Source organism: Petromyzon marinus, chromosome 3, assembly GCF_048934315.1.
Source record: "Petromyzon marinus isolate PM22_M1 ecotype Great Lakes invasive population chromosome 3, UKy_Petmar_22M1.pri1.0, whole genome shotgun sequence".
NCBI lineage: Eukaryota > Metazoa > Chordata > Hyperoartia > Petromyzontiformes > Petromyzontidae > Petromyzon > Petromyzon marinus.
The window spans coordinates 19,177,114-19,191,695 of record NC_133669.1 but is presented as its reverse complement, the minus strand read 5'-3'; the positions used below and the strand labels follow the sequence as shown (position 1 = coordinate 19,191,695).

General features: G+C 52.0%; 1 protein-coding gene across 1 annotated transcript; it reads right to left on the bottom strand.

Moving 5' to 3' along the window:
* Nucleotides 1–2,077: 2,077 nt before the first annotated feature.
* On the bottom strand, nt 2,078–14,093 carry CIAO3 (cytosolic iron-sulfur assembly component 3). Its single transcript, XM_032977906.2, has 11 exons — nt 13,873–14,093; nt 12,954–13,049; nt 11,825–11,968; nt 10,383–10,515; nt 8,741–8,875; nt 8,172–8,290; nt 6,527–6,656; nt 4,767–4,842; nt 3,781–3,921; nt 3,000–3,157; nt 2,078–2,912 (listed from the first exon to the last, which is right to left on the bottom strand). Exons 1-11 carry the CDS (start codon nt 13,939–13,941, stop codon nt 2,656–2,658), a joined length of 1,458 nt encoding a protein of 485 aa, XP_032833797.2. The 5' UTR covers nt 13,942–14,093; the 3' UTR covers nt 2,078–2,655.
* Between the last annotated feature and the right edge of the window lie 489 nt (nt 14,094–14,582).

The following is a 14,582-nucleotide window of genomic DNA, read 5'->3' as shown; positions in this document are numbered from 1 at the left end:
GGGGGCATCATTTTTTTTAAAGCTCTCTGATATACACACAAACTTGTCAGTCTCCAAACGTCGTTGCCAGGTGTAAGTAGAGTAGAGAGGTTTTAGGGATTCATGTTCTAATAACATTTATTTTACCAGGTAAGGCTTACTGAGCTATTTAGCTATGTTTCAGAAGCGACCTGGCTATCACAAATGATAGCCCAACGATGTGGGCTTATCACGTGGACATTTTAGCAGCAGACATCTAAAGCGCACGTTGATTCTGAATGCGGATGGAAAAAACCGGAGGACTTGGAAAAAAATCCACGCGACCACGTGGAGAACATGCAGACTCCAAATATACAAGCGCCAGGGTCTGGATCAAACACACGCCCTCTTTCATACCAGGCGAGTGAGTTAACATCTCTCAAATGAAGACGTCAGTGTACCGCTGTTGGTTGCGTGTTGACCCTGCAGCAGCCTTTGGTTATTTATGTTTTTTATTTATTTTACCGTGTATCGATCCCTCCTGCTGCCATTAGCAGGGTGGCTGTGTGGGATTGCTGCTGGGCTTGAGTCTCAGAGACATTCGTTCGAATCTGACAAGGTGTTCCTTTTTAATTAAGCTAAATCATTACGCCGAGACGAGCAATTAGTTAATTTTGTTCTAAATCGAAAGCATTACATGTCAATGCTCGCATTGACAATCACTTAATAACCAGAAGATTTTCACCCGCAACCACGTGCTTGCGTGACGCACCTTCGGCACACGTCCAAGGTTCAAATCCAGCTTTTACAAGTTTTGTATTATGTATTGCGTGATGATGTGAGACCAGTAAACCACACGCTCTTGAAGAGCTCCGTGCGTGCAGTTGCAATCATTACATCGCCTGATGCCCTCTGCTGAGTCTGGAGAAACACAGTGGGCTCAGTGAGAGGCCAGCAACGCAAAGTGTCTGGATTCGAATCCCACCCACAGCGAGGAGCGAACAATACACACCACGTTGATGTGCCTATGATATGGACGTATGAACGTGTATGCCTCTATAAGCAGGAAGATGTCCTGGAGAGGAGGTCCTTTCCAGGGCAAGGGGCCCAGAGGCAGGATCCCCAGGTCTCGGGTCCAGGTGAAGGGTCCCTGAGTCCAGGGTTCCTGCACCTGGACTCTCACCCCCGTCAGTGGCTTCCACTGACCCACGGGGAGGTCAACTCCCGCTCACGACCAACGCGGGACGATCACACCCAGAGTCCAACCGGGTGTGCGAAGAAACCGCCCACCGGGGAATACCCCAAACCCAGCCTGGTTATCGAACCGAGCCGCTACTTGAGCCGGCGGCTTCCGTGTGGAGTTGAATCTGCGTGGAGCGCCCTCGTCTGGTTGCTCTGTGCGGGTTCCCGAGGCTGCGAGGTCAGAATGCGCGAAAGTGGCCGCGTACCTTGAGAACTGCTTTTTGTGTTTTAAGTTTATTGCCCTTCCACCGCACCTCCGATTGGCACGGTTGGCTTGCGTATGGTGCAAAAGAAGTTCAACATACATGCGTATCAACAACAATCACGCAATCATCTTAACTCCATCTGGGTTGTTACACCTGGGTTCTTAGGATGACTGCGATTAACGTTGATACGCGGCGACGATCATGCAAACTCCCCTAAGTCTACTCAGCCCCAAATGAGTACCCGGTGCGGTGTGTAAACATCTCCACTAAGGATACAAAGGCGGCCCAAAGCCCCTTTTTGCCTCACAGCAAAAAGGGGCTTTGGGTTCAGGAGCTTTTCTGTGTGGAGTTTGTACGTTCTCCCCATTTGCAAGGGTTTCTCTGGGTTCTCCGGTTTACTCCCAGGGATAGCAAAAAAAACACACAAACTGTAACTAGTATTGGCCAAACAAATATCCCAAATTACTCATTGGGATTACACAGCAACATCATCACCCCTAGCGGGAAAACTTGGCAGGACCCTCCAAAAAATTACCTTGAGGAACTCTGTGAGCCTTTCCTGGGTAACAAGCACAATAATCACAATGTGGTGACACATTCGATGTTTGCATGAAATTAAAACATTTCCTTGTGAATCGATGTGCGAAGAAATTCAAAATCGTGTACAGTCGCACGCTGACCTCCAATCTTTATTGTACACCGTAAAGTATCAGGAATTGCAATTTCGTGCGTGTATATAGATTCGAAAATTAGACTGTACCAAAGATACATTCATATTTACATGTCAGCCATCACTAAACGGTTACATTCAGCTCACAAGCCGCTCGCGCACGCTGGTCCACCTCCTTCCGTCACTGTGAGCCGTAACGCCGCTCCCCACAACCACCCTCACCCCCGACCTACCAGTGTCACTCAGTTACCCAACACGGCGCAGACGCCACTGCACGTGGTGCTCGACACAGCATCACGTGCAGTGGCATCTGTAGTTCGTGTAACAAAGTTCAAGGGTGACTTGCATCCCACCAGAGAGACTCGAGGCCTCCCTGGCACTCGTGAGTTCGCGGGCACACACGGTGCCTAGCTCCTGACGAGCAGCAGCAGCAGTCGGTCGACAGATCGGCATCGAGCGGACACCAGCCCCCGTGTCTGAAAACGAATGAATGAGCAAGTCATTCGGATTAGCGATTGGCGAGCGGGCAGGCGGGCGGGCAGGCGGGCGGGCGGGCAGGTGGGCACGCGACCACGCTGGCTACCACTTGAGGTTGAGCGAGCTGGCCGGCTTTTCGAGAGCGTGGTAGGATGTGTGCAGCGCCGCCTTGGCGCGCTCGCTGCCCTCGTCCCCCAGCCACTCGCGGTAGAGTCTTGTGACGGCACCGTCGCCGCAACCCGGCGGCACAGGCGCGGCGCTGGCGTACGCCTCTTCCACGCGCCGCAGCAGTTCCTCCGGCGCCACCCCACCGGCCTGTACCCCCTTCGTGCGCACCTGGCCCCCGCCGTTCAAGCAGCCTGCAAGGGGGCAGCCGAAGTCAGAGGTCAACGTGAAGGTTAGGGAGAGAGGCCAGAGGGTGAGGGGTGAGAGTTCGGGAGTCGTACCAGAGGGGCAGGCCATGACCTCGACGTAGTCGTAGGGAGACTTGGCGCGTTTGAGCCGCTGCACCAGGTTCTGGATGTTGCGGAAGCCGTAGGCGGCGGCGAAACGGAGGAGGACGCGGCCGTCGCTCTCCAGCAGCACCTCCCGCAGATCCTTGTTCCTGTACCGCGGGTGAGGGGTCACGAAGCGGGTCAGGAGAGAGACGAGTGACCAGTGGGGATGCACGAGTGTGGAGTCAGGAGACATGAGCGTGGGGTCAGATGTGCACAAACAGACACGCACAAATATCTACACACACGCACGTAGACACGTACACACACTCACCGTTGCTAAGGCACACGCATAGACAACAACAATAAAAAATTGTGACTTAATGATAGTGACGTCACCACACTTGGGTAAGTACACGTGCACATACATGCATTCGGACGCACACAATAAGACAAAGATCCCTAATGTAGCCTTGAACAGACTGTTGGGGGCAAGTGCTGTTGAGAATAACACTTATGAAGACCGGCATGGCATACGAGCGGGTGAGTGGGCAACACCACGCCTGGCTGCCTTTGTCTCCCCAGTGCTGATCTTTACACACCACACCAGATACTCATTTGAGGCCGAGTCGACCTACGGGAGGGGCCAAGGCCAGTTAAAATATTTGTCACTGGTGTTGGCCGTGAGCAGAGATGGAGCTCGGATTGCTAACCATTGCAACACCACTCCTCAGAACATACGCACGCACGGAGACACAAATACATCGACACACGCGCACAAAAACGCGCTCACCGCAGGGTCCTGTAGGTGATGTCGGTGACGGTTGTTCCGAACAGCTCCTGGGCGGCGTGGCGGAACACGTGCTCCAGGTAGCCCCCCGAGCCTCCCCCATCGTGGCCCAGCACGGCCCCTCCCTCATCCACGAGGCTCAGCCTACACGGACGTGCACACGCACGGACGCACGCACACGTCAACAAAGATAAAGACAAAGATCCCCCGTATAACTTGTAACAGACTGTTGAGGCAAGTGCCGTTGTGAGGACCTATGAAGGCTGGCACGGCACACAAGGGGTGGCTGGCCAGCACCACGCCCACCCGCGTTTGTCTCCCCAGTGGCGATGTTGACACATCGCACCAGGTACTCATTTGAGGCTGAGTCCACCTAGGGGAGGCCCAAGACAAGTTCAGATAATCATCACTGGTGTTGGCCATGAGCAGGAATCGAACTCGAGTAGCAGGGTTCGTAGCGCAGCGCACTAATCGCTGCACGACCGCTCGCACATGTGTATGTACACGTGTGTGTGTACATACACATGTGTATGTACACACACGTGTATTTACACATGTGTATGTACACACACGTGTGTACCTTCACCTGGGGAGCGGTGGTGCAGCAGTAAGCGCAGTGCGCTATGAACCCGGCGATCCGATTCCCGCTCATGACTAATAACAGAGACAGCGAATATCTTCTCCGAGGTTGACTCAGCTAAGGCTCAGCCTTAAATAATTGAGTGCCTGTTTCGGTGCATAAACATTATCATTACACACCAACCTGGTGTGGTGTGTAAACATCAGCACTGGGGAGACAAAGGTAGCTGGGCATGGTGCTGGCTTTCCACCCCCTCCTGTTCTGTGCTGGCCTTCATAGGTGCTGCTCGTGAACAGCACTTGCCCAAACAGTCTGTAAAAGGCTAGACTGGGGATCTTTGTACACGTGTGTAGTAGGTGTACTATGTACATCTCTGTGCACGTTAGCTGCAAGAGAACCCAACACTCACTCCGTGTCGAGAGGCGCGGGTTCGGCTTCACGCAGAGAGACTCCCACCTCGTCCTCCAGTAAACGCACCACCTCCTCTGCAACGACACCAAAGACAAAGGGTCCCCCCTGTAGCCTTAACAGACTTTTGAGGCAAGTACTGTTAGCGAGCATCTATGAAGGCCGGCACGGAACACGAGGAGGTGGCGTGGCGCCCAGCACCACGCCCGACCGCCTTTGTCTTTACAATGATAATTTTACGCACCGAAACAGGCACTCAATTATTTAAGGCTGAGTCGACCTAGGTGAGACATAGGCCCGGTTGTGAAATCAAATGCCACCGATGTTCAGTCAGACATGCAACATGTGCTCGCAGACGCATCATCACCATCAGTCAGTGCGGTAAGAAGTCTTGACTTCGGGGGAAAAAGATAGAGATGATTAGAGGTGAGAAGGAAGGAGTTAGGGAGTGAGAGGGAAGGAGTTAGGGAGTGACAGGGAAGGAGTTAGGAGTGAGAGGGAAGGAGTTAGGGAGTGAGAGGGAAGGAGTTAGGAGTGAGAGGCAAGGAGTTAGGGAGTGAGAGGGAAGGAGTTAGGGAGTGAGAGGGAAGGAGTTAGGGAGTGAGAGGGAAGGAGTTAGGGAATGAGAGGGAAGGAGTTAGGAGTGAGAGGGAAGGAGCTAGGAGTGAGAGGGAAGGAGTTAGGAGTGAGAGGGAAGGAGTTAGGGAGTGAGAGGGAAGGAGTTAGGGAGTGAGAGGGAAGGAGTTAGGGAGTGAGAGGGAAGGAGTTAAGAGTGAGAGGGAAGGAGTTAGGGAGTGAGAGGGAAGGAGTTAGGGAGTGAGAGGGAAGGAGTTAGGAGTGAGAGGGAAGGAGTTAGGAGTGAGAGGGAAGGAGTTAGGAGTGAGAGGGAAGGAGTTAGGAGTGAGAGGGAAGGAGTTAGGGAGTGAGAGGGAAGGAGTTAGGAGTGAGAGAGAAGGAGTTAGGAGTGAGAGGGAAGGAGTTAGGGAGTGAGAGGGAAGGAGTTAGGAGTGAGAGGGAAGGAGTTAGGAGTGAGACGGAAGGAGTTAGGAGTGAGAGGGAAGGAGTTAGGAGTGAGAGGGAAGGAGTTAGGGAGTGAGAGGGAAGGAGTTAGGGAGTGAGAGGGAAGGAGTTAGGGAGTGAGAGGGAAGGAGTTAGGGAGAGGGAAGGAGTTAGGGAGTGAGAGGGAAGGAGTTAGGAGTGAGAGAGAATGAGTTAGGGAGTGAGAGAGAAGGAGTTAAGAGTGAGAGGCAAGGAGTTATGGAGTGAGAGGGAAGGAGTTAGGAGTGAGAGGGAAGGAGTTAGGAGTGAGAGGGAAGGAGTTAGGAGTGAGAGGGAAGGAGGTAGGGAGTGAGAGGGAAGGAGTTAGGGAGTGAAAGGGAAGGAGTTAGGGAGTGAGAGGGAAGGAGTTAGGGAGTGAGAGGGAAGGAGTTAGGAGTGAGAGGGAAGGAGTTAGGAGTGAGAGGGAAGGAGTTAGGAGTGAGAGGGAAGGAGTTAGGAGTGAGAGGGAAGGAGTTAGGGAGTGAGAGGGAAGGAGTTAGGAGTGAGAGGGAAGGAGTTTGGGAGTGAGAGGGAAGGAGTTAGGGAGTGAGAGGCAAGGAGTTAGGGAGTGAGAGGGAAGGAGTTAGGGAATGAGAGGGAAGGAGTTAGGGAGTGAGAGGGAAGGAGTTAGGAGTGAGAGGGAAGGAGTTAGGGAGTGAGAGGGAAGGAGTTAGGGAATGAGAGGGAAGGGGAAAGTGGCTAGAGGTTGGGGGTCATGCCTACCGGACGTGATGACGCAGTCGACCTCCCTGGTGTCGAACTCCTGCAGGTGGAAGTCCTCGCGCGACGCCTCCAGCTTCTTGTCGTAGCACGGCATCACGGTCACATGGTACACGTGGCCAGGTGCACAACCCTGCCGCCACCACAACGCACGCCACACAAACACACACAACACGCACGACAATACATACCACACAACACGCACGACAATACATACCACACAACACACACAACACGCACGACAATACATACCACACAACACACACAACATGTACGACAATACACACCGCACAAACACGCACAACACACACAACAATACACACCACACAAACACGCACACAACACACACGACAATACACACCACACAACCACACACACGACACGCACACAACACACACGACAATACACACCACACAACCACACAAACGACACGCACACAACACGCACAATACACATCACACAAACACGCAAAGACAAAATACACACCGTAATACACACCGTACAAACACACCACATACAAACACACCACATACAAACACACAACACGCATAGCAATACGCAACACACAAACAGCCAACATGCACCACAATGCACAACACGCAAGCACACAACATGCACGAGAATACACAACACGCAAACACACAAGCAAAACAACACACATGACAACACAACACGCACAGCATGCTCTGTGTCGGCATAACCCTGTGTCTCTATGTTCCCACGTATCCTTGTCCGTGTCCCCATGTCCCCATGACCATACGGACGCCGCGGTTGTGAGATGTTAACTTACCTCGCCTGATATACAGACGATCGTGGGTTCGATGCCGACCCCGACGCCTGTGTATTTGGAGTTTGTATGGATGTATGTTGAACTTCTTTCGCGCTGTACGTAGTCAACCATGCTAATCGGAGATGCGGAGTTTGCATGTTCTTCCCGTGTTCGCGTGGATTTTTCTCAAGGTCCTCTGGTTTTTCCCTCCACATTTAGAAACATGCGGTCGGAGTATTTGGCTGCTATAGATTTCCACGTAATAAGCCACCTCGTTGAGCTATCATTCGTGGCCAGGTCGCTTCTGAAAAAGTGCTACAGTAAACCTTGGTTAATTCGCTTTGGCCCTTGCCGAATTATCCAATATTATGAATTATGTACAATGTTACTCCTCAGTACCTCCTGCCCTAATACAGAAAAAAACCCCCCATTTTTCTCACAGACTATGGGATGTATACTTCAGTCCCTTTCTATGACTTCTTGATGTGGGTGTAGACGACATTTCTGAGAGGGTTGGCTTGCAGAGTGCATAAAGAAGGTAAAGTCCAAAGCAACGACGGGTCTGCACTAACGCTCACCATGCGCGCCGCCACCAGTCCGAGTCGTTGTTTTGGTCGTGGCGCGCGACATCGCTGCACGTGCATGCCAAAATTGGACCATTTGGTACGGCAATTCGGCTCATGGCGAATTACTAACATACAGTATATGCCGAAAGCGCAGCTGTGCCAAATTATCCCCAATTACGAATACTCAAGTACCGAAATAACAAGGTTTTACTGTATTTAGATCAGTGGGCCTTGCCCGGTAAAATAAAGATAGTTTTAGTTCAGTTTATGTCCCTGTGTCCCTGTGTGACTGTTGTTTGTAGGGCAGCCTCACTTGCTGCCGGGCAATATGGTCCTTGACGAGGGAGCCCATGACCTGCTGTGGTGACCGCACAGTGCTGATGAATGGTAACACCATCGAACCCAGCGTCTTCTCTGCATAGCAAATCCACCCTGTGGCAAGGGAACGCGTACCCCACGATCGGACACCCTCCATTGCAATGTATAGCTCGTGATATCACACCCTCATCGGTACACGTTACAACGTGGATTGTTCACAGCCGAAGAGGGGGAGAGTAAGGGGAAAGTGTCGATAAAGTGGTTAGGTCAAGTCAATTTTGTTTTTGTTAACATATGTGGCGCCTTTCTAGCAAAAATCTGCCACTCAAAGCGCCATCACATTCATACTCAATATAACATTCTAAAACAACAATAAAAATATGTATTTACATACTATCGAGACTTGTTTAAAATGGAAGATAAAAGCAAGTTGGGGCTGAGTTAGCTGTTGTCAGGAGAGACGAGGAGACATTGCGGTAGAGGGGCAGGGCTGGTGGAGCAATAGGGAGCGCGGGGCAGGGGAGGCCTAGGGGCTGTGAGGGCAGGGCAAGGGCAGGAGCGCACCTGGGCAGGCGGACGCGAGCATGGGCAGCGCTGCGGGGTCGCTGTCGCGGCGACGGAACCGCTCCACAAACTCGCGGCCACTCTCGAGGAGGCTGAAGTCACGCGAGAACGTCGTGTCGTACACACGGTGGACGCCTACCGGCAGGAGGATTTAGGGGGGCGAGGGGGCGGGGCGGGAGACAATGCAGGGTCTCAGCGACGATTACTGCTGTGACCCCACTCCCCATCCCCCCCGGGGAGTCCTCACTTTGAATACTGGAGGTGAGCGGGTGCTGACACGGCACTCGCATGCGGACACACCAGCCGCAGCTTTTTGTCAGCTGCCCAGCCTCTTATAAAAATGTATTATTTAACTTTCCTTGGAAAAGCACGACCGAGGGATGCATATGTTAGTGAAGTCATCACCTCATCACCTAATTAACACTCCCGATGAAAGAACCGACCGCTTATCCGATGCGGGCTTCTGGTTTGGGTCGGCGTTCGGGTGAGGGCTGGAAACCCCCGCCCGTAGTTTCAAAACGAAGTCCATTGCCATGGTCGGCCAAACAATGTAAACCTCGTCGCCTCACGCCGAACGGTGCGCGACGTCACCGTGTCACACGAGCAAGGCCAGGGCTATGATTAGGGGCCAGGTGGTGAACCAACGGCCCCAAGCGGGGCTCAGCCTCTCTAATCGGTGACCTTTGGGGGATAACGGGGGCGAGATGCCAATAAGACAAGCATCTCTCTTTTTGCAGGTGAAACTCGGGATGCAGACGGAAGAACAGATGAGCCTTATGGCGGTACCCCGAGGTACCATAGTACCCCGGCTCTCGCGTAGTGTCTCGGCCATTTTGTATTACTGGGTACCCCGGGGTACCGCCAAAAGGATGAAATGTACAACGCGACTACAGATCGGTACAAAATTACAATTAAAAAGAGTGCCGAGCGTTAAAATGAAGCGCGAATAAACATTTGAAAAATAATGTATGCAAGACAAAATCTCTTGCCTACGACGCAGATAAACATTGTCAACAAATTGTTGTGTATTCACACACAGTAGAACTCCGGTTATCCGGGGTAATGTGTAGAACACCCACCCCGGATCCAGTTAACCGTGGTAGCTATCTGGGGTTTCACTTGGTTACCTTGGGTTTGGACCCTGGACAAATCTTGATAATTGGAGTTCTCACTTGTATAACTCCGGCGGCCAGATAATTGGAAGAGCGAGCCGTGCGTCGCTCATCTCGGATAACCAAAATCCCAGGTAACTGGACCTCGAACCTCAGAGACAGGATTTCTTGTGTACTTATTACTCGGTATAAAGGAATTGACTGCCATGTGATGAACTTCTCTCCACCAGGGCACGTGGGATAGTGCGGTATTCCAAGAGGTAATGCGATTGTATCTCAGAAGGAGTTCTGTGATATCTCCTTCCTCGGACCATTCTCCAACAAGCGGTGATGGGCTGCTCTCCGAGAGTTCTGAATGAATATTCTCAGCTCATCAACCCTGTGGCCGTGATCTTGTTGAAAGGGAGAGGTGGGGGAGGGGGCATGCAAAAAACCTAGGAGGGCATGAGGCAGTCAATGTGAAACAAACTTTTAAAATAAAACCTCACTACGAAGCCGAGGTGATTGGCAAGCGTTGTGCGTTTCAGTACCCAGCGCCTTGAGGGCCCCGGTGAGGCGGGAGGCCGTCTCCTGGAGGCCCAGGCTATAGTGCACGGCCAGGGAGGCGCGCGCCTGTGGGGAAATGGAGACCACCACGAGACGGCGAGACGCCTCTCCAAGGGCCTGCGCACACACACACACGCGCACACACACACGCACACACACGCGCACACACACACGCACGCACACACACACGCGCGCGCACACACGCGCACACACACGCACACACGCGCACACACACGCACACACACGCACACACACGCGCACACACACACACACACATGCGCACACACGCACACACACACACGCGCACACACACGCGCACACACGCGCGCACACACACACACGCGCACACACACACATGCGCACACATACACGCGTACACATACACGCACACACATATACGCACACACACGCGCACACACACGCACACACACATGCGCACACACACGCGCACACACATACGCACACACGCGCACACACACATACACGCACACACACGCGCACACACACACGCACGTGCACACACACGCACACATACACGCGCACACATACACGCGCACACATACGCGCGCACACACACGCGCGCGCACACATACATGCACACACACGCGCACACATACACGCAGACGCAAACACATGAGCACACGGCGGGATTGCCATCGTTGAATTGAACAAAACGTGAATAAATATCACGCAGGAGTGATTTACTTCAGAGACATGAATCCTGGCATATAGGTATTGGTGACAATGGCGGCAATGCAGTGGCGATACGATGATTGTGAAATGGGCACTGTCCAAATCGATTACGTGTGGGGTTGAAACGGGGAAGGCAGGAGTGTTGGTTTCGGGAAACTCGATGAATGTGTCCCATTAGCGTGTCGCAACTCCAGTCCTCGTGACCAGACACATCTGTCATTTCGCCACGACCGATATTATCTGTTCGTATAAAAAATGGAGCCTCTGCCCACATGGTGATAATGGCGAGCCGTGCCGTGGGGAGCGCCCGAGAACTGCCCAAGTGGTGTTGCAGTAGTGCAGCAGTTAGCGCGTTGCGCTACGAGCCCGGCGACCCGAGTTCGATTCCCACTCATGGCCACACCAGTGACGATTATGTGAACCGGTCCTGGGCCTCCCCAAGGTCGACTCGGCCTCGAATGAGTACTGGGGTGCGATGTGTGTAAGCATCACCACTAAGGGAGACAAAGGCGGCCAGGCGTGGTGCTAGCCACCGACCCTCTTCGTGTGCCATGCCGGTCTTCATAGGTGCTCGCTAACAGCACTTGCCCCAACAGTCTGTTAAAGGCTGCACGAGGGATCTTTGTTATGGGTGTTGCGGTGCACGTGGTCAGGCCCCGAGGCAGCAAGGGCTGGTGGATCTCGCAGATGACCCCTCTCCTTGCCTCTCACTCACCTCTCACCTACAACTCACCTGGTTTTCTCGGAGCACGCGGAGCATCTCGACGTGGCTCTGTTGCTGGATGAGGACGCTCTCGGCCGTAGTGACGCAGCCGCTGCACGCCAGGCAGTCGTCCAGTGTGATGCTCGCCTTCTGCAGTGGCCGCGTCGTCCCATGCTGCGTGGGCGTGACCGGCGTCGGGATAAAAATGAAGATGGTGCCACCCGAACAAACCAAACGGCTCTTGTCGTTGACCAAAACGGCTCACTGACGGATTTATCTAAACATCACAACGTGGGAGCAGGGCCCTCGCAGGGAAAAAAAAATCTTGAGCCTGCACCGTGGCTGCTGTGTCTCGTCATATTGCACTGCAGTCACGACCCTCCAGGACGCCAGGGTGGCAAGATGGTAACTATCTCACCTCGTATTCAGGAGGTCGCGGGTTTGATCCCGACCCTGATGCCTGTATATTTGTAGTTTGCATGTCTCTCTCTCCATGTGGATTTTTCTCCGCGTCCTCCGGTTTTCTCTCCACATTTAGATTATTTGGCTGCTATACATTCCCAGACGATAAGCCACTTCATTGGACGATCATTTGTGGCCAGGTCTCTTTTGAAAAAGAGCTATATAGCTCAGTGGGCCTGGTAAAATAAAAAATACAGTAGACTCTCGATTATCCACACTAATGACGAGGAGGATGGCCGAAGATTAATAAAAAATTGTTGCTAATCCAAAAATATCCATTTTCATGGCTCTCTATGCCGAAAACCACTAATATCGGTATAAATCATGTTTAATTTAAGAAAATTGAGAACGGATACTAACGATCGACCAATCGATGCGTGTGCTCAGTAATAACACTTTCCTGCTCCGACACAGAAGACTCTGGCCACAAAGCGGATAGCAGAGCCACGCCAAAAAAATTACACTATGCCCACTGTTGTAAAGATATGCAACTACTGTACTGTGGAGGCGATCACGTGGATTTCGAATTAACCGGAGCACATATTTGTTTGGTTTAAGCACGTGACTTGTAATAAATATTTAAAATAATAACAACGTGTCACTGTTTTTAGACGATTAATTTTGGCAAATCCGATAAAGCGCACATGGATAATGGGGAATCTCCTGTCGTTTAGTGATTAGTTTAGATGGGTCCCACCTCGTCCGTCTCCATCAGGGCCCCATCCTCCTCCACGGTGATCTTCCCCAGGGCGCGTCCCTGCGTCTTCTCCACCACCACGGGCTTCACGCACTCCTGTAGGTGAGCGGCACGAGAGAGATTGGCGAGGTGAGGTGCGAGATTGGTGAGGGGAGGCATGAGAGCGGCGTGAGATTGGTTAGGGGAGACGTGAGATTGGTGAGGGGAGGCGTGAGATGAGGTACCAGCACCGTAAATCGGACCTGGGGTCAATTATAATTACAATTACAGAAACAATGTCCACTCAAAATGTCAAAGTACAGTCACACCGTAACTGCAATTAATTACGAATTACACAAAAACAAACCTGTCAATCCCTTATCAGTACCTACCTTATTAAAGACCAATTCAGACCTTATTGGCGTGGAAAAAGCGGCGTGGAACAAGCGGCGTGTGGAACAAGCGGCGTGTGGAACAGGCGGCGTGACAGAGTTGGTTTTTTTATAATTTTTTATTATCACACGCTTTCTTTTAACTCACTCTGTTGTTGTTGTATCCTCAAATCTTGTAACTGAATTTTAACCCACTTCCCAATGTGGTATCGACTACAAACTTGGTATACTTGTCATACTGATGACAATACTATATTGTATCATAAAAAAATTTCAACGTGTTTTTTTATATGTTATGTTTCGGCTTGGGTCTAATTGTCCACGCTCAATTCACGTTGGCTGTAAATCACCACGTTGTGGCAAGCTTCGGGGCCACTACCTGGAGTCGTGGAGTTCTTCCATTACCAGTACGGTACATTCCATTAAAGCGTGTTTTTTTAAAAGTATTTTTAAATATTACTTATTTGTAATTAACTCTCCAATGTATACATCGGGCGTCATCGGCATCTCACTGCCGCGGTCTGCGTGCGGGGTTGCCTCGTTCCTACCTGAGACGGGGCGATGAAGTCGTCGAGGTCCGTGAGTCGCAGCACTCCGCTCCACCCGGCAGCTGCCATGGTCCCCCCCCTCGCCGCCCTTGATGCCCGGCACCCCCTTGGTGTCCCCTGCTTCCTCGCTCCCTGTGCCCCCCAATCGCCGTCGTCTGCGTCCGCCGGCTGCCGTCCTTCACTCGGAACGGGCCTCCCCCACTTCCCTCCCTCCCACCATCGGGGCCGTGCGTTCGGTCGCCGGCAGATGCCGTCACGGATTCTGATGATGATCATCACCACCACCAGCCACTTCGAGTTCACCGAGGCCCTCTGCTGGCGGATACATTGCCTACACAGAGCTCACACAGGGCACCCATCCCACCCCCATACCCCCCCCATGAGAATTACAGAATCAGAATCTGTATTTATATTGGAGGAATCCGATGAGCGGTGAAGCTATTTTTTATTGTCTCTCTCACAGATGTCCGGTAGTGGCACGGGGTCAGAAAGTTCCCAACAAACAATACCAAAAACATGATAGAAGTGCAACGTACATTTGAGGTAAAGCAGATCACAAAATAATAAAAAGTAAATTATTTATATTTTACCAGCTTTGAGCTTTTTACAAGAGATTCGCTTCTTTTGCAGAAGCGACCTGACCACAAATGATAGCTCAACGAAGTAGCTTATCACGTGGAAATGTAAAGCAAGTCAAATACGGTAATCGA

What these genes read in the sequence shown, in the direction of transcription:
- CIAO3 (XM_032977906.2), bottom strand. Translation starts at nt 13,941, where the DNA reads ATGGCAGCTGCCGGGTGGAGCGGAGTGCTGCGACTCACGGACCTCGAC. An exon ending in CCCTGATGGAGACGGACGAG is followed by an intron (nt 11,969 to 12,953) that starts GTGGGACCCATC and finishes ACGCCCACGCAG; the next exon opens with CATGGGACGACGCGGCCACT. An exon ending in GGTCATGGCCTGCCCCTCTG is followed by an intron (nt 2,913 to 2,999) that starts GTACGACTCCCG and finishes GCCCCCTTGCAG; the next exon opens with GCTGCTTGAACGGCGGGGGC.